Source organism: Bufo bufo, chromosome 2 (assembly GCF_905171765.1).
Source record: "Bufo bufo chromosome 2, aBufBuf1.1, whole genome shotgun sequence".
NCBI lineage: Eukaryota > Metazoa > Chordata > Amphibia > Anura > Bufonidae > Bufo > Bufo bufo.
In genome coordinates this window covers 172,270,348-172,289,020 of record NC_053390.1, presented here as the reverse complement: position 1 = coordinate 172,289,020, position 18,673 = coordinate 172,270,348, and the positions used below count along the sequence as shown (strand labels likewise).

General features: G+C 38.5%; 1 protein-coding gene across 3 annotated transcripts in view; it reads left to right on the top strand.

Annotated features, from left to right (window-relative positions):
* The window catches only part of SEMA6A (semaphorin 6A), a 219,565-nt gene extending 201,969 nt beyond the window's left edge, over positions 1-17,596 (top strand). The window contains exons 19-20 of one of the 3 annotated variants that reach the window (XM_040421665.1): positions 14,002-14,733; positions 14,877-17,596. In XM_040421665.1, the coding sequence (XP_040277599.1) occupies positions 14,002-14,733; positions 14,877-14,893 (749 nt within the window). In that variant the 3' untranslated portion in view covers positions 14,894-17,596. Of the gene's footprint in view, positions 1-14,001; positions 14,827-14,876 lie in introns of those variants that run through there. The other 2 variants (XM_040421666.1, XM_040421664.1) reach the window with 2 other exon arrangements.
* Positions 17,597-18,673: the final 1,077 nt, after the last annotated feature.

Genomic DNA, 18,673 nt, shown 5'->3' with positions numbered 1-18,673 from the left:
GTGGCCACAATACAGTCTGTGTGGGCCTGACACACACTGGCTTGCAACTGTGATTATATCACAGAAAAATATTAAATAGAATTTTTATTTATCTGCGATGTATTTGTGAGTGACACCCTGTAACGGTGTAAGTGGAGGCCTAGCCACTAGCCAGTGGCCACAATAATCTGTGAGGTATTTTCTGTCACACCCTGTATGAATGGTGTGCACACAGTACTGTCTGTGACTGAGCCTGCAGCCTCTCACACACGGGCAGGCAACTGCAATATATATATATATTTTAAAAAAAGCAGACTGAAGTACCAGCCCTGAAAAGGGCTTTTTGGGGTGCTGTCAGGAGGCTGTCCTTACAGCAGATGAGTCTGTGGACACAGAACACTGCCCTAGCTAACGCTTTCCCTATTGAATCAGCAGCAGCAGCACTGTCCCTCCTCTCACTGAGAATGCAGATTCCGAATGAATCTAAAATGGATGCTGTCCAGGAGGTGGGAGGGTCTGGGAGGGAGGGTCTGCTGCTGATTGGCTGAAATGTGTCTGCTGACTGTGAGGTACAGGGTCAAAGTTTACTCAATGATGATGTATAGGGGGCGGACCGAACATTGCATATGTTCGCCCGCCGCGGCGAACGCGGACAAGCTATGTTCGCCGGGAACTATTCGCCGGCGAACTTTTCGGGCCATCACTATCTACCATTTGAATGTCTCAACAGAAATCGAGACTCATCAGACCAGGCAACGTTTTTCCAGTCTTCAACAGTCCAATTTTGGTGAGCTCATGCGAATTGTAGCCTCTTTTTCCTATTTGTAGTGGAAATGAGTGGTACCCGGTGGGGTCTTCTGCTGTTGTAGCCCATCCGCCTCAAGGTTGTGCGTGTTGTGGCTTCACAAATGCTTTGCTGCATACCTCGGTTGTAACGAGTGGTTATTTCAGTCAACGTTGCTCTTCTATCAGCTTGAATCAGTCGGCCCATTCTCCTCTGACCTCTAGCATCCACAAGGCATTTTTGCCCACAGAACTGCCGCATACTGGATGTTTTTCCCTTTTCACACCATTCTTTGTAAACCCTAGCAATGGTTGTGCGTGAAAATCCCAGTAACTGAGCAGATTGTGAAATACTCAGACCGGCCCGTCTGGCACCAACAACCATGCCACGCTCAAAATTGCTTAAATCACCTTTCTTTCCCATTCTGACATTCAGTTTGGAGTTCAGAAGATTGTCTTGACCAGGACCACACCCCTAAATGCATTGAAGCAACTGCCATATGATTGGTTGACTAGACAATTGCATTAATGAGAAATAGAACAGGTGTTCCTAATAATTCTTTAGGTGAGTGTATATCCTTCCACTAACATCACAATATTAATATATAAGCTATATTGACCACAGTGACTGTATTGATGGGCCTTCTCAATAATTTGCTTATCTAATGGTCCATTAAACATATGCATAGATTTTCTTGAAATCTTTCTATACTTTCAATAGCCTCATCCTCTAACTATTTTATTGTTCAGCTTGGTGAGACATCTTTTCCTCATCTGACCTATTCTTTCAGCAGTTAAAGAGGACCTGTCACTTGTGTTGAGCGAGCATGCTCGGCTGAACACTAGCTCGGCTCGAACATCGCTATGCTCGGCACATCCCGGAGTTCGACCGAACACCACGTGTGCTTGAGCGCGATGCTCGAGTCAGTGTATTTAAATCTAATTTAGCCTCTATTTCTATGCAGAAGATCATTGTACAGTGAGGGAATCCCTCACTGTGAGTCTGCGGCTTAGGAGTCCCTGCTCTGACTCTATATATAGCTATGTCCATACATGGAGTCAGTGCTTGGAAACACCCCAGTGTATTTAAATCTAATTTATCCTGTATTTCAGAAAAGTTTCTGCCGGGATTTGCACTCACAGCCTTTTGCATTAGACAAGGCACTTAACCACTCAGTTATAATAGCTGCATAGACAGGTACTTTAAAAAAAAAAAAAAAAAAAAAAAAAATATTTATATATATATATATATATATATAGACTTCTACTGTACTGTACTTCTACTGAGACCTAGACAGTAGAAGTCTCATAATTTTTAATTTTTTTTTAAGGGATTGGCTATGCAGCTTTGTAGTGTAGTGGTTAAAGTTCTGGGCTATGATGCAGGGGCTGTGAGTTCAGAAATAGAGGTTAAATTAGATTTATATATTTTATATATTTTTTTGTAATTATAAAAAATGTATGGCACAAACTAAATGTGTAATTACTAGAAAAAAGAAATATATATACAGTACAGACCAAAAGTTTGGACACACCTTCTCATTCAAAGAGTTTTCTTTATTTTCATGACTATGAAAATTGTAGATTCACACTGAAGGCATCAAGACTATAAATTAACACATGTGGAATTATATACATAACAAACAAGTGTGAAACAACTAAAAATATGTCATATTCTAGGTTCTTCAAAGTAGCCACCTTTTGCTTTGATTACTGCTTTGCACACTCTTGGCATTCTCTTGATGAGCTTCAAGAGGTAGTCCCCTAAAATGTTTTTCACTTCACAGGTGTGCCCTGTCAGGTTTAATAAGTGGGATTTCTTGCCTTATAAATGGGGTTGGGACCATCAGTTGCGTTGAGGAGAAGTAAGGTGGATACACAGCTGATAGTCCTACTGAATAGACTGTTAGAATTTGTATTATGGCAAGAAAAAAGCAGCTAAGTAAAGAAAAAACGAGTGGCCATCATTACTTTAAGAAATGAAGGTCAGTCAGTCAGCCGAAAAATTGGGAAAACTTTTGAAAGTAAGGGCTATTTGACCATAAAGGAGAGTGATGGGGTGCTGCGCCAGATGACCTGGCCTCCACAGTCACCGGACCTGAACCCAATCGAGATGGTTTGGGGTGAGCTGGACCACAGAGTGAAGGCAAAAGGGCCAACAAGTGCTAAGCATCTGTGGGAACTCCTTCAAGACTGTTGGAAGACCATTTCAGGGGACTACCTCTTGAAGCTCATCAAGAGTATGCCAAGAGTGTGCAAAGCAGTAATCAAAGCAAAAGGTGGCTACTTTGAAGAACCTAGAATATGAAATATTTTCAGTTGTTTCACACTTGTTTGTTATGTATATAATTCCACATGTGTTAATTCATAGTTTTGATGCCTTCATAGTCATGAAAATAAAGAAAACTCTTTGAATGAGAAGGTGTGTCCAAACTTTTGGTCTGTACTGTATATAAAATCATACTTCTGATATATATGAATGCATAATATGTGGGAAACTGCTACTGATGTTTTAGCCATAATATATTTACCTATATTATAATATAGTATATATTCTAAATACATAATAATATGTGTAAATATATTATGGCTAAAAAAGTATATATATATATATATATATATATATATATATACACTCACCTAAAGAATTATTAGGAACACCATACTAATACGGTGTTGGACCCCCTTTTGCCTTCAGAACTGCCTTAATTCTACGTGGCATTGATTCAACAAGGTGCTGATAGCATTCTTTAGAAATGTTGGCCCATATTGATAGGATAGCATCTTGCAATTAATGGAGATTGGGGGATGCACATACAGGGCACAAAGCTCCCGTTCCACCACATCCCAAAGATGCTCTATTGGGTTGAGATCTGGTGACTGTGGGGGCCATTTTAGTACAGTGAACTCATTGTCATGTTCAAGAAACCAATTTGAAATGATTCGAGCTTTGTGACATGGTGCATTATCCTGATGGAAGTAGCCATCAGAGGATGGATACATGTTCTCATTCTGTTTACGCCAAATTCGGACTCTACCATTTGAATGTCTCAACAGAAATCGAGACTCATCAGACCAGGCAACATTTTTCCAGTCTTCAACAGTCTAATTTTGGTGAGCTCATGCAAATTGTAGCCTCTTTTTCCTATTTGTAGTGGAGATGAGTGGTACCCGGTGGGGTCTTCTGCTGTTGTAGCCCATCAGCTTGAATCAGTCGGCCCATTCTCCTCTGACCTCTAGCATCCACAAGGCATTTTTGCCCACAGAACTGCCGCATACTGGATGTTTTTCCCTTTTCACACCATTCTTTGTAAACCCTAGAAATGGTTGTGCGTGAAAATCCCAGTAACTGAGCAGATTGTGAAATACTCAGACCGGCCCGTCTGGCACCAACAACCATGCCACGCTCAAAATTGCTTAAATCACCTTTCTTTCCCATTCTGACATTCAGTTTGGAGTTCAGGAGATTGTCTTGACCAGGACCACACCCCTAAATGCATTGAAGCAACTGCCATGTGATTGGTTGACTAGATAATTGCATTAATGAGAAATAGAACAGGTGTTCCTAATAATTCTTTAGGTGAGTGTATATATATGTGTTCAAATTAAGTTTAGCCTCTATTTCTGAAAACGCTTGAGACAGGATTTGAACTCAGCTTCTGCATCATAGCCCAGAACTTTAACCACTGCACTATATAGCTACATAGCCAGTCACTTAAAAAAATTAAAATTTGACTACTGTATAGGAATAGTACTAGTAGTAGTAATTTTTTTTGTAATTGTAAAAAATTATGGCACAAAATAAATGTGTAATTACAAAAAAATAAAAATTATATTTATATATATATATATATATATATATATATATATATACCGGTATATTCATACTTCTGATATATATAAATGCATAATATGTGGGAAACTACTACTGATGTTTTAGCCATAATATATTTACATATATTATAATATATTATATTTTCTAAATATATAATAATATGTGTAAATATATTATGGTCTCAGTAGAAGTGTGGTATTTTGATCAATTTGGCAAATTTTGTGAACACATCCTACAACACTATTGATGCCTCTACCCAGTGTGTACAATATGCTATGTTGTACAGAGGCAGCAGTCAATAGAAATAGACTTAGATCTTTATATAGGTGTTCTTCTTCTATGTACATACTTCATGTGCACAAACAGTACAGTCTCTGTATTGGCAATCCTGAAGATCAGAGTTTTGAAGACAAATTGTAGGATATCTATATGCACACAGTATGATCATGCATATATATGCTCTGATGAATAGGCGTTATTTACTTAGTTGAATACATTGCTAGGCGTTAATTTCCTTCATGAAAGACAGTTGAAATGAGCAGCAGTCTATTGAAATACTCCAATGCCTACAAATGCTTATATCTCTGGTTAAAAACAGTCAGTTTCACTCTACAGCCTTGTAAGAAAAGAATGGAAAAGCTAAGTATGTTGACTCTGCTAGTAGACCATTTTTCGCAGAACCGCGAACATTAACTTATCTTAAGTGACCTTAAACTTGCATCAATGTAATCTGTTTTGGCAAGCTCAAGAATGGCCTGAGGTGCTGCTTGAAATCTTCAGAAAATCCTAAACTTCACAAATGTGTGCTCATCTTTACTCCACTCTATTTAGCTGTCAGAAGGCTGACTCTTTTTCTAAGACTTATTCTACTTACACCACGTATCTTATTTTCTCTTTATACAGTCCTGATCAAAAGTTTAAGACCACTTGAAAAATGGCAAAAAATCATATTTTACATTGTTGAATCTTTTTTTTAATTATATTTATTTATCATTTCATTTTCTTCTTCTCATTAAAACAAGACAACGATGGGGGGTAGACACTACAGATATACAAATATACACCATCATGCGCTACAAAGGATCGCAAGGAGAGAAATTTTCCCCACAGATTTTACATTTGCTTCGCAATAAATACAAAAACACAGAAAAAGAAGAACCTTTTACCCCCCCATCCCATCCCCTCCCCCACCCTCCCGCCACCCTCACCTCCACCCTCTTGGTTGTCTTGGGAGCATCTTCGAGGTATTTCCTTTCCATGACCTCTTTTCAAGAATTTATATATATACTCCCCCCTTCTTTTTTTTTCCCTTTTTACCTCTTTCTGCTCCTAGTTACCCACCGGTTTCACCTGGCTAGCTTTCTCATATCTATGCACCCTTTCACATAAATTTTTCCACTCTACCACACTTGGCGGGCTGTCCGCTCCCCATCCTCTAGCCAGTACGACACGTGCCAGCATTAACCCTTTTTCCCATTTCCTTTCACTTTCTTTATCCACCCCAATTCTTCTAATATCTCCCAGTAATGCTACCCTGATCTCCAGAGGTGCGGGTTTCCCTATCTCTCTCCCAAGGTCCTGGAAAACTTGGGTCCAATACCCCTGTACAATCGAGCAGAGCCAAATCAAATGCACAAAATCAGCTCTCTCCTCTCCACACTTCCAACATTTTGCCTCCCCTGTTCTGTACATCTTACTCAATACCCTGGGGGTAATATAGGTCCGATGGAGGATAAAAAACTGCGTCAATCGGAAGCTACTGGAGATGGTACTCCTTTTTACATTTTTATAAATACTTCTCCATTCCAACGTTGGGGGTTCCACCTCTTGTGCCCATTTCTTTTCACTATTAAATCTAGTCACCCCCCCTAATCCCTTCTTAATTTTTTTATAAATCTGTGAGATTGATACTTTGCTCCCAATTCCCTGATAGCAAAATTCAGCAAAATCTGAGTGTTTCGTGATAAAATATTCGCTATTCTCAGTTTTATCAAATGCGTGTTTTAATCTAGCATATCTAAACCATGTGAGGCAATCTTTATCTATACTTAGACCCATTTCCTCTAGTGTCTTCAACTGTCCTTCCACCACCATCTGGGGCACAAACCTAATACCCTTTTTATCCCAAAATACAAAATCTTCGAACTTCCAAAATTCTTTTAAATTTAGATTTCCCCAGATGGGGGAAAATTTTAATGTGTGATTTATTCCTAATAATTTTTTAACATTAACCCAAACTATGTGTATCATATTACTAATTGGGCACTGCCTACCCTTTATTTTTATCACTCCAGTTTCTAGAGTACTAATAATGTTATATTGGAGACCTCCCAATTCCCCTTCCAAAAAACGACGCAGTCTATCATCCTCCATCATTAACCACTGAAGCTGGGATGCATAGTAATAACCCCGAAAACACGGAACGGACAGGCCGCCATCTTCCTCATCTAGCCATAAGTATTTTTGTTTCAGCCTGACCCTTTTTCTCCCCCAAATAAGGTCATTTATAACTCCCTCTAACGAATTGAAAAAGTGGTCCCCTATCCAAACTGGGCAGGAGGAAATAACATACAGAATCTGTGGTAGCAGAACCATCTTTATAATCGCGATTCGATCCACTTGTCGGATTAACAATTTTTGCCAGGTACTTGTTTTTTCCCTAACCCTTTTTAAAAGAGGCTCAATATTAAGTTCTAGATACTCCTGTATCCTCGAGCTAACTTTGATGCCTAGATATTCAAACGACTCCGTGGGTTTCAGGACTTTAAGATTTATTTCCTCCGGCCCGATTTCCTGGCCAATTGGGAGCAATACCGACTTTGTCCAGTTCACCCTAAAGCCGGAAATAAGACCAAACTGATTTACTATTTCCATCAGGTACAGTACCATTGGTACCCCCCCTTCCACAAAAAACAAGATATCATCAGCGTAAAGGCATATCTTATCCAGTGCGCCATTGCCCCCAAACCCCCTTATTTTATCATCTACTCGGACCTTACAAGCCAGCGGCTCAACAAATATGGCGAACAATAATGGGGAGAGTGGACACCCCTGACGGGTTCCCCTCTGCAAACGTATCGATTCTGATATTACTCCATTAATTTTTACCCTGACTTTCGAGTTATTGTATAGAAGCTGTACCCATCTAATGAATTTTTCTCCCAGATTAAACTCATGCATAACCTTCCAGAGGTATGCCCATTCCACCCTGTCAAACGCTTTCTCAGCGTCCAAGGACAGGATGGAATGAGCACCCTCCCCACCCATCTGAATGTTCAGTAATGTCCGTCGAATATTCAACTGAGCCTGGCGTTTGGGTACAAACCCTGATTGATCCGGGTGTATTAACTTCTCAATAACTTTTCTTAGGCGGTTTGCCAGTAATTTAGCACATATTTTAAAATCAGTGTTGAGAAGAGAGATGGGGCGATACGAATCCACCCTTTTCTCATCCTTACCCTTTTTACCTATCAGACTTATTACAGCTTCCGAGAGGGAGGACGGAAGTTCGCCCCTGTCCATTGACTCATTTAAGACCTGCACTAACACTGGAAGTATGACATCTCCATATCTTCTATAAATCTCAAAAGGCAGACCATCCAACCCAGGACTGGAGTTCCCCTGAATAGTTTTCAATGTCTCCCGTAATTCCTTGTTACATTGTTGAATCTTAACAAGGTTCCAAGTAGAGATTCAACATGCAACAAGAATAAATGAGAGTGAGACAAAACATTTTTTGAGCATTCAATTAATTGAAAATAACGATAAAACTGAAACAGGCTGTTTTTCAGCTGATCCAAATTTTAGGACCACATGCCTTTAAAAAGCCAAATCTGTGCAAAGATGTGGATTCATTGTCCTTTTCTGTCAGGTAGTCACACGTTGTGATGGCAAAGGCAAAAAAACTCTCCCTTTTTGAATGTGGTCGGGTTGTTGAACTTCATAAGCAGGGTCTCTCACAGTGCGTCATTTGGAATTTCTTAAATGATCCTGAGGGTTATGGAACAAAAAAGTCAAGTGGAAGACCCAAAAAATGTCATCAGCACTGAGCCGGAGGATCCAATTGGCTGTCCGTCAAGACACTGGACGATCCTTGATCCATATTAAGGCCCTTACTGGTGCTTACTGCCTCCCCATAACCATCAGACGGCATCTGAGACTGAAGGGCTTCAAAAACAAAAAACGTCTTCAAAGACCCCGTCTCCTTGAATGCCACAGAACTGCTCGTTTGGACTTTGCAAGAGAGCACCAAACATGGGGCATTCAAAGGTGGAAGAAAGTTTTATTCTCTGATGAGAAAAAATTTAACCTTGATGGTCCTGATGGTTTCCAACATTACTGGCATGACAAGCAGATCCCACCTGAGATGTTTTCTACGCGCCACAGTGGAGGGGGCGCCATAATTGTCTGGGGTGCTTTTTCCTTCAGTGGAACAATGGAGCTTCAGGAAGTGCAGGGGCGTCAAACAGCCGCTGGCTATGTCCAGATGTTGCAGAGAGCATTCCTCATGACTGAGGGCCCTCGTCTGTGTGGTAACGACTGGGTTTTTCAACAGGAAAACGCTACAGTACACAATGCCCGCATGACAAGGGACTTCTTCCAGGAGAATAACATCACTCTTTTCGCCCATCCTGCGTGTTCCCCTGATCTAAATCCAATTGAGAACCTTTGGGGATGGATGGCAAGGAAAGTTTACAAAAATGGACAACAGTTCCAGACAGTAGATGGCCTTTGTGCGGCCGTCTTCACCACTTGGAGAAATGTTCCCACTCACCTCATGGAAACGCTTCTATCAAGCATGCCGAAACAAATTTTTGAAGTGATAAACAATAACGGCGGAGCTACTCATTACTGAGTTCATATTTGGAAGTTAGATTTCTGTTTTGGGGGGGTTTAGTTTTTTTTTGGAGGTGTGGTCCTAAACTTTTGATCAGCTGAAAAACAGCCTGTTTCAGTTTATTCGTTGTTTTCATTAAATTGAATGCTCAAAAAATGTTTTGTCTCACTCCCATTTCTTCTTGTTGCATGTTGAAGTTCTACTTGGAACCTTGTTAAGATCCAGCCAAATAAATATGATTTTTTGCAATTTTTCAAGTGGTCTTAAACTTTTGATCAGAACTGTACTTCAACAAGAAACAAGAAAGGATACATAGTGATACAATATATATTTTTTAAATGCATTCTGAAAATTAATGCAAGCAAATAAGTAAAGTTAGTGTGAAAAATGCCATAGTGGCATGACACCAAGGTACGTGCATCACAAGTTTTCTACCTATTTTGGCACTTGCGATGCATCTAAAAGCAGATACAATTCAACCTCAGACATCAAGGATGACTCTTTCACAGCCTACTGAAGCAGGCGCTATGTTTTCTATTAATAAGTACTAGCTTCTTCTGACGTTGCTCAGAAAAAGTGATAATCTGAAGGCAACGTGAAGCACAAGAGGGGAAAACATCTGCATTCCATTACATGTTATCAATATCCAGGTCATGACTTTTGTTCAAGCAGGCCCTTGTTTATTTATACCCCTTTCTCTGAGTAGGCCATCAACATATCCAGAAGGGTAATAGCAGAGAAATAGGAAAACATAAAAATCAATGTAATGTCAAATCATCCACATCATCTCCTTGGCCTGAAAGCAACATAGTCATACTCTGGGGCTGCAGAACAAATCAGCGACCCATCTGTTTAGTATTTCATGACAAAGTTTTGCTTTATTTAACAGAACGGTTAATTTAATTAGCTGGGAGTTTTGATTCCCCATTCATATTGCAGTTAGAAGTTCAACAGCTGTGAAAAAAAAAAGTTTGCTTGGCACTTTATGCTATTTAATAAAACAGTTACAACTAAAATGTTTATTACCATCTGCATCGAAAGCCATTGCCCTTGAGCATAATCGAAAATAGGTACACAGAGAACTATCAACATTTTCTGATATCGAATATCTAAATGTACGGGTCATTTTTAAGAAGAAAAAAAAAGACATCTCCAGAACAGATAAACATTGGTACTTACGTTTTTTATCACTCGGTTCGGCTCGGGCCGTGGAATTGGATCATAACCGTTATCTGCCTATTCCTAAATTTTTTGTCATTGCCAAGAACCTATCTTGATTTTCCCAACTCAGAATAGCTAAGGGAGATTGGGTTTTGGCCAGACTTCTATTATCAGTCTGATCGTGTTTTCTTCACTTGGAGCTTTGCAATTGATTAAAGTATGTGCTTGTATTTTTCTTTTCTATGATTCACACTGTTTCCAAAACTTCCAGTGAAAGAATGTTTATAGAACTGCAATGAATAGCGAGATAATAGCAGAGAGATAACACCTGTAACCTTAATTCTGCTCAGAACATGATACATAGGTTCCTTCATAAAAGAGATGATTCTTGCTGGTAACAAATCAACACTTGACTGTGTCCTTGTCAAAGCAAATGATAACAAAATAATCTAGTTTTATGTTTGGTTATGTTTTGCTTAAGAAAAAGCAGAAAGACTTTCTCCCCTCATAATAGAAATTCAATTTTTTATTGTAAGAGTTGCCAAAAATCAATATTATATTTTTCTCTCAAGCTTATCCAATTCGACAAAATATTTCTATAGATCGTCTGATCCTATTCTAGCCCTAGTACAGAAATGCTCTGTTTCAGCTCAGTATCATATTTGAAGAGCATTTCATCCGATCCTGTGTTGTGTATTAAAGCACAAACTTCTTAAAGGGAATTTGTCACCATCAAATTCACAGTTAAACCAGACGCAATGCCTTGAAGGGCTAGCACAGTTGAATGTAATGATACCTTTCAATTAGCGATCTGTTGCTTCATTCTGAAAAAAGTGCTTTTAATCCATAAGTTTTGTTTATTTTACTCACTTATATAGCGCTGACATATTCCGCAGCACTTTACAGCTATTGCCATCACTTGCCATCCCCAATGGAACTCACAATCTAAGTTCCCTATCAGTATGTCTTGGGAGTGTGTGAGGAAACCCATGCAAGCACAGGGAGAAAATAAAAATTCCAAGCAGATGTTGTCCTTTGGCAGATTCAAACTTGCTGCAAGGCACCAGTGCTAACCGCTCTGTGCACCCTTGCTCCTCCCTTTCCTGGTCAGGTTCCTGGATAGATATAGTTACTTGTGCAAAAATGTTGTGAATTTTTGCATTTGTACACCACTTGCTTCAGTTTTAAAACCAGGTAGGAAAGTGGACTCCATTAGCTATGTTATTTTCTTTCACCCCAGATTTATCACTGCAACTTTTTTTGCAAAAAAAATCACAAACTCACTCCAGCGGGGATGGTCTAAAAACCTGGATTAACTTTTCCGGACAAAGTGTTAGGTTTAAAGAGGCACTAAATTTAACATAGAAACATAGAATGTGTCGGCAGATAAGAACCATTTGGCCCATTTAGTCTGCCCAATAAAAAGTGCAACATTTGATACATTGGGTTCAAAGTACTCCAGTGCAGACTCAAGTGAAACTGACTTAAAATATTCATCTCATGATGACTTGCCCCCATAGTGCTCAGAGAATATATTAAAGAATATTGCACCAATGAATGTTAAAGTGTGTAGGAGGTCCTTATTTATTACAATAAAGTATATATCTCTATATATGCATGCGAGTATTGAGTATGGTGTAGCAGACACAATGTATATGGTTTCCTATTATTTTTATGGAATATATCTTAAATTGACCATGCAGTTCAGCTTTTCTTTCACTGTGAGATACTTTGTAATTAAAAATTAGCATTTCATTTATGTTACATTTTTCTGTAGCCTAGTAATTTGCAACCACATTCTGAATAACTACACTAAAGGAAACACCAGAAACTAAAGGGGTTGTCTGAGATAATTAAAAATCTCAGACAAGCCCCTGAATTGTCTAAAAAAATAATAATTTATATATATATATATATATATATATATATATATATACTTTTCCAGCACCATTCTGTGCGCTGCCAGTCCTGTCCTCTTTCTGCTGCCAGTATACAGCACATCACTGTCCTCTGCAGTCCACCACTGTGACCACAGTGATAGGCTGCAGTGGTGACATGCCATATACCTGAACTTCACTGTCTCTGTTACATACAGTGTAAGGAATGTGACTGCTGCAGCCAATCACTGTCCTTAGTGGTAGACTGATGAGGGCAGTTATTGGCTGCAGCAATCATATGCTGTAGACAGGCATGTTCCCACTTCAGCTTTTAAAAAAGTAGAAGCAGGAGGACTTGACCAGTAGTGCACAGAGAACGTGGCTGGAAAATAATAAGTATAACATTTTTAATTTAAGGCCATTTGTGGACTCTATTCACAACATTTAGCTTTTTAATTCTTACTTAATCAGAATCTGTCATCAGATTAAAAATTATTTTTTTTTTTATTTTTTATTAAAAATCTCTTTTTCTTGTGTTGATCTGAGGCTTCAGTCCCAAGTTATGAGTCTTTTTCTTAATATGCAAATTAGCCTCTTGGTGCAATTTGGGTGTCACCATTGCTTTTATTGCACCCAAACTCCACAGATTCATTCCTTTCCCTGACCAGCCCTTTTCCAGTTGCTTTGCCACTGCCTGGCCCAAGTGTTCCAGCACCACCACAGAAAGTAGTGGATTTTGGGTGCAACAAGAGCAATGGTGATGTCCTCATTGCACCAAAGGCTTAATTTGCATGTGGAGGAATTTTTCCACCAAAAAAGGTGCCCTTTATAAATGTGACGCAAAAGTCACCTACTGTGAAATCCCAACCAACTTCTCACTCAACATCTGGAATTGGCACTGGAAGGCGCAGGGCTCAAAATGTAGCAACATTTTTGTGCATGATCCCAAAAACCTGCAAAGCCCCTATTTGCGACTTTTTGAAGACAGAATTCTGGAGTACATGGTTTGATAAATTCCGCCCATAATATTTCCGAAATGTGAGCAAATTGCAAAGTAAATGTATTATAAAGGTTTTACAATTCTTGTCTTGATCCTATAGTATATGTACATGCACACAGTCTGATGGTCTTCAATCCATAGCCAGGAGGGTATTAAAACATAGCATTCTGAGATATGAAATAACATACATAGAATTATAATGACTACTTATGTTTGAATGTATTACATACATGCAAAGTATAGAATGTACAGTATTTGAAGTTTATTCACAAGGAGGAATGTGTCGGACATTAAGAACATATGTTTCATTTGAAAACTGCCTTTTAGTCTTTCCAGAAAATAACGCTTATTTTGGGATTTAAATTTCCTTTAATGTCTCTCATGCTGTTATTAGAGAAAATGTATCTGATACTAAAATGCTAAATTTATTAACTAGAACATTTAAGCCAATATCCAAAGTACATTTTCTAGTTTATGTTTAAGTAATCCATTAAGTTAAAATATAACCTCTTTCATTGCTTTTATTTAGGAGTATCGACCAGTATGGCGTTGACTGATGTTCTTCAAGAGAAGTCAGAATTAAGTGACACAGAAGAAGAAGAAAAAGCTGAAATTTATATGGCTCCACTGTCAAGCCATTTCAAACAGAAAGATTACTTCATGTTACAAGATATACAACCTGCAAAAGAAGAGCAACATAGCACAAACGTTCAAAAGGCTGTTTCTGATGAGACGTTCAATGAACTGCCGATGATGTCTACCTTCAACAGTGATCAAGTACCACCAGCAATAAGGAATGATATCAGTGAGCACACAGCGCTTATTTACTCGGAACAGACCCAGTTCCGCAAAACAATGTCCAGGAAGTTCAATGTCCTTAATGGTCACGTGAAGGATATTAGTAAATCCCTCAAGCAGATTGTGGCTTCAGAGAAGTCCAGTTCAGAACTCATCATACAGCAGAATGCAATCTTGGAAAAAATTGCCTCAAATTTGCTATTAATGTCACAACATCACCAGCAAAATGCACAGATGTTTGTGAATGTTATGCAACAGGGGATACAATTATTGAGTGCATCTAAAGAAGCAACCTATGTTAGCAGGACTTGTGGTGGTGGCACCAGTGAGACCTCCTCTTCTCTGAAGAATGAGCATGTTACTGTAGGTCCTAGTCCACTTAAGAGCAATACTCGAAATCATGGAGTTAGAATGCCCAGACCTAGCCGTTCTCTCTCTCATCTGGATCCATCTGCTAGACTAGGCCATGGAAAACCATAGTGACTAGTCTTGCCACAAAATACTGATGTGTGGTTGGTGCAAGTTGTGAGATTAGGTTGTTATATTCTGTAAAACTTTAACTGTATTCTTATTATGAACAAGATTTGGATCCATCTGCTAGACTAGGGCATGGAAAACCATAGTGACTAGTCTTGCCACAAAATAATGATGTGTGGTTGGTGCAAGTTGTGAGATTAGGTTGTTATATTCTGTAAAACTTTAACTGTATTCTTATTATGAACAAGATTTCATTTGGTCTCATTTGGTTACTTTTAGTTTGCACAGATCGACTTATGTAGAGGCAGATATTTTCCAATTTTAAGGGTGTTCTATTTTATTATAGAAAATTGTGTTTTGTATTTTTATTTTTATTAATATTGCCTTTTTCACAAGATATCTTTCTAAATCACTATGCATTCCTAAGTGTCTTAGGCACATAATAAAATATGTCTATTTTTGTACTATATATTGAATATAAAATTACAGCAGTATATAATGAGGAAAGGATTTCTAATACATTCCTTAAAAAACTATTTGTATGTACGTATTTTATACGCTTCTGGGCAGGGACTTTTAGGTACATACATTGACAAACATGGTCCCTGGCTGGTTACACTATCATTCCATGAAATGTAGCTTTCATACAAGAGTTCGATTTTGCAATTTAGAAGACCCAGGCTGCACTAACTGGTATAAAATAAAATAAAATGCTGAGAGTCCCAAAAAAGACGTCTCACAAATCATAATACAATTTTTACACAATCCTAGGAATATATAATATATGATAGACATTAGATTCCTACATTTTGATTCAAAATATAAACAGAATTTTGCATGTTGTTGCAGTTTTCCAATCATCATGGTTGTAGGTTTGAATATAATATACAATGCATAATGTACAAATATGTATTTTAATTCTAGGACACACCTTGAAAACTGCAGCAATAATAGCAGTGTGTGAACCAAAGCAAACAGTGCCTATGTTACAAATTATGATTGCAATTTAAACCACAAAAGAAAAAACATGGAAACTTAAGCTAGTTTCATGCATGGAACAAATAAATTTGACAGGCTGTTCTGGCAGAGAACAGCCTGCCTAAGTGGATAGTGCCGTGTACCCGGTGGACCCTATTGACTATAATGGGATGCGGCAGGTATTCAGCCACTCCCTAGCATATATACCAGGATTCAGCAGGACAAAAACTTGAGTACAGCAATTTTTTTTCTCTGGCAGAATCCCGGCTAATATGCCATGTAGCAGACAGATCCCTGCCACTTCCCATTATAGTCAATAGGGAGCAGCGGGCACACGGCACTATCCAGCTAAGCTGGATCCAGAGAACTCAGGCAGGCTGTTCTCTGCCAGAACAGCCTACCAGGGCCTTATGTGGTTGTTGCTGCAGTTATTTTTCTACAAAAATCTACTAAACCATTACTGAAATGTTATTATAACATTATAGACATGCTACACATACTCCTCGGCTTTGCTTAATAAAAGAATTATAATAATTTTAATTTACATATTACCAGGCTATTCTGCAAAGCTTTGCATCTGAATGACAGGAAGGGCTGCTGATGGGGAATGTAAAAGCGCTTATTCCCAATCCTCCCCCAGTGCCACTAAAGCGGCCAATCACCTACCAAAGTTTAAGTTATTTCTTTTTTTTTTTAACAAAAAAATAGCCCGGTGATCTGGAGGCTGTCTGACTGAGATATTCAGTAACTGTATTATTTCTGATCTGCTAATATAACAATATTACCAAATTGTTTCTGCCGCATGTTGAAAGGCAAGAGCAGAAAATGATATACTGAGATCTCATTGACAAATCATGATGATTTGTTGGGAAAAAAAAAAAAAACACAATCTTCAGTCTGTTGACAGGGGCAAGGAAGCAGATGGGAAATCGATTTCTCCAAGCTTTCGAGCGTTATTGTTTCAGACTGCTCCTAGCAGAAACCTTCATGAAAGTATTAGAGGCCTACATCAGACATGAGAAAATTCCCTAATGTGCCCACATACCTCCTTTCTGGTGGTGCAAAAGACCATCTTATGTTTTATTATTTTTATTATACAAGTAAGAGTATTATGGTTTACATAGCTATGCCTTTAAAGTATATGTAATAAAAACAGCTATAACAATACGCAATACAGGTATGGACTATTAACAGATGCTGTTTTTTATCTGTTTATATGTATTTTGTACTTTTTCACATTATTTGCATCTATATTCTGAAAAGAATGTTATAATTTTAAGTCCCATGCAATGAGGGATTACATCACTGCTGGCACTTGGGTCCTAAACAGGACAGCACTACTATCCATAGCATGTATCAGTTTGGATAGGGGGAGCACTGGTTACCATTTTGCATTGGGACACAAGAGGCTACATACACATCTTTATAACTGTATAGGAAGTGGCTATTTCTATATATATCTTATATAAAAGACTATTTTCTTTCTTGGAACAATACATCATTACATATGTGGATAAAGGTAATGGTCTTAATGTAGAAGCAGAAGACTGGTCGGTACATGAGTAATGGATGTGATTATATGTCTGTTCATAAAAGCCATTGTAGTAATGCTAACTTATATGTTTTATGTATTTGTCACAGTATTGCTAGTTTATCATGTAATATGCAGTAGGAGTAATTTAAATTTAAGAAAAATATGTGTTTTTGTGGCTATTATGTATTTTTGAAGTTATGTTTTTGAAGCCTGTTTTCCCTATTTTAAATTGTTATGTATAGATATTAGATTTTTTAAGATATTCACATTGTAGATAGGTATCTAATATGTTTCTTCCACTTGTTTGTATTATTATTTGTTGAATAAACCTTTTTACCTTTTATACCTATATCTTCTTGAGGCTTGAAGGCATTAAACTATCCTGTACATGACAATTATAAGCTGGTTGATATGTACAGTCTGAACAGTAAGCCTCTGCTTTTGAGGAGAGCAGTGTTACTTGTATCTTCACACAGCTATGGGAAAAAAAATGATAACTGAAATGTTCCCTATTGTGGAAAGAACATAGATGTTATCATGCTCTACATCCGTTTCTAGGCAAAGTACTCCCTATTCAAATAAATCACATCGAATTACCCCTTAGGCCCCTTTCACACGGGCGAGTATTCCGCTCGGGTGCAATGCGTGAGTTGAACGCATTGCACCTGCACTGAATCCTGACCCATTCATTTCTAAGGGGCTATGCACATCAGCTGTGATTTTCACGCATCACTTGTGCGTTGCGTGAAAATCGCAGCAAGCTCTATATTCAGCGTTTTTCATGCAACGCAGGCCCCATAGAAGTGAATGGGGAGGCAAGTGCGGATGCGGTGCGATTTTCACGCATGGTTGCTAGGTGACGATCAAGCTGGGGACCCGATCTGTATTATTTTCCCTTATAACAAGGTTATAAGGGAAAATAATAGCATTCTGAATACAGAATGCAAAGTAAAATAGTGATGGAGGGGTTAAAAAATAAAATAAAAAATTAACTCACCGAGTCCACTTGATCGCGTAGTTGCGGATCTCTGTCTTCTTCTGTAATGTTGAGCTGCCGGCTAAGGACCTGTGGTGACGCCACATCACATGATCCAATCACATGGTCCCTCACCATGGTGATGAACCATGTGATTGGATCATGTGATGAGCACAGTGACGTCTTCAAAGGTCCTATTCCTGTGCACAGCAAAGAAAAAGACAGAAGAGATGCCGGCTGCGCGATTAAGTGGATTAAGGTGAATTAAATAATTATAATTTTTTTTTAACCCCTCCAGCCCTATTTTACTATGCATTCTGTATTAAGAATGCTATTATTTCCCCTTATAACCATGTTATAAGGGAAAATAATACAGTCTACACAACACCGAACCCAAACCCGAACTTCTGTGAAGAAGTTTGGGTTTGGGTACCAAAC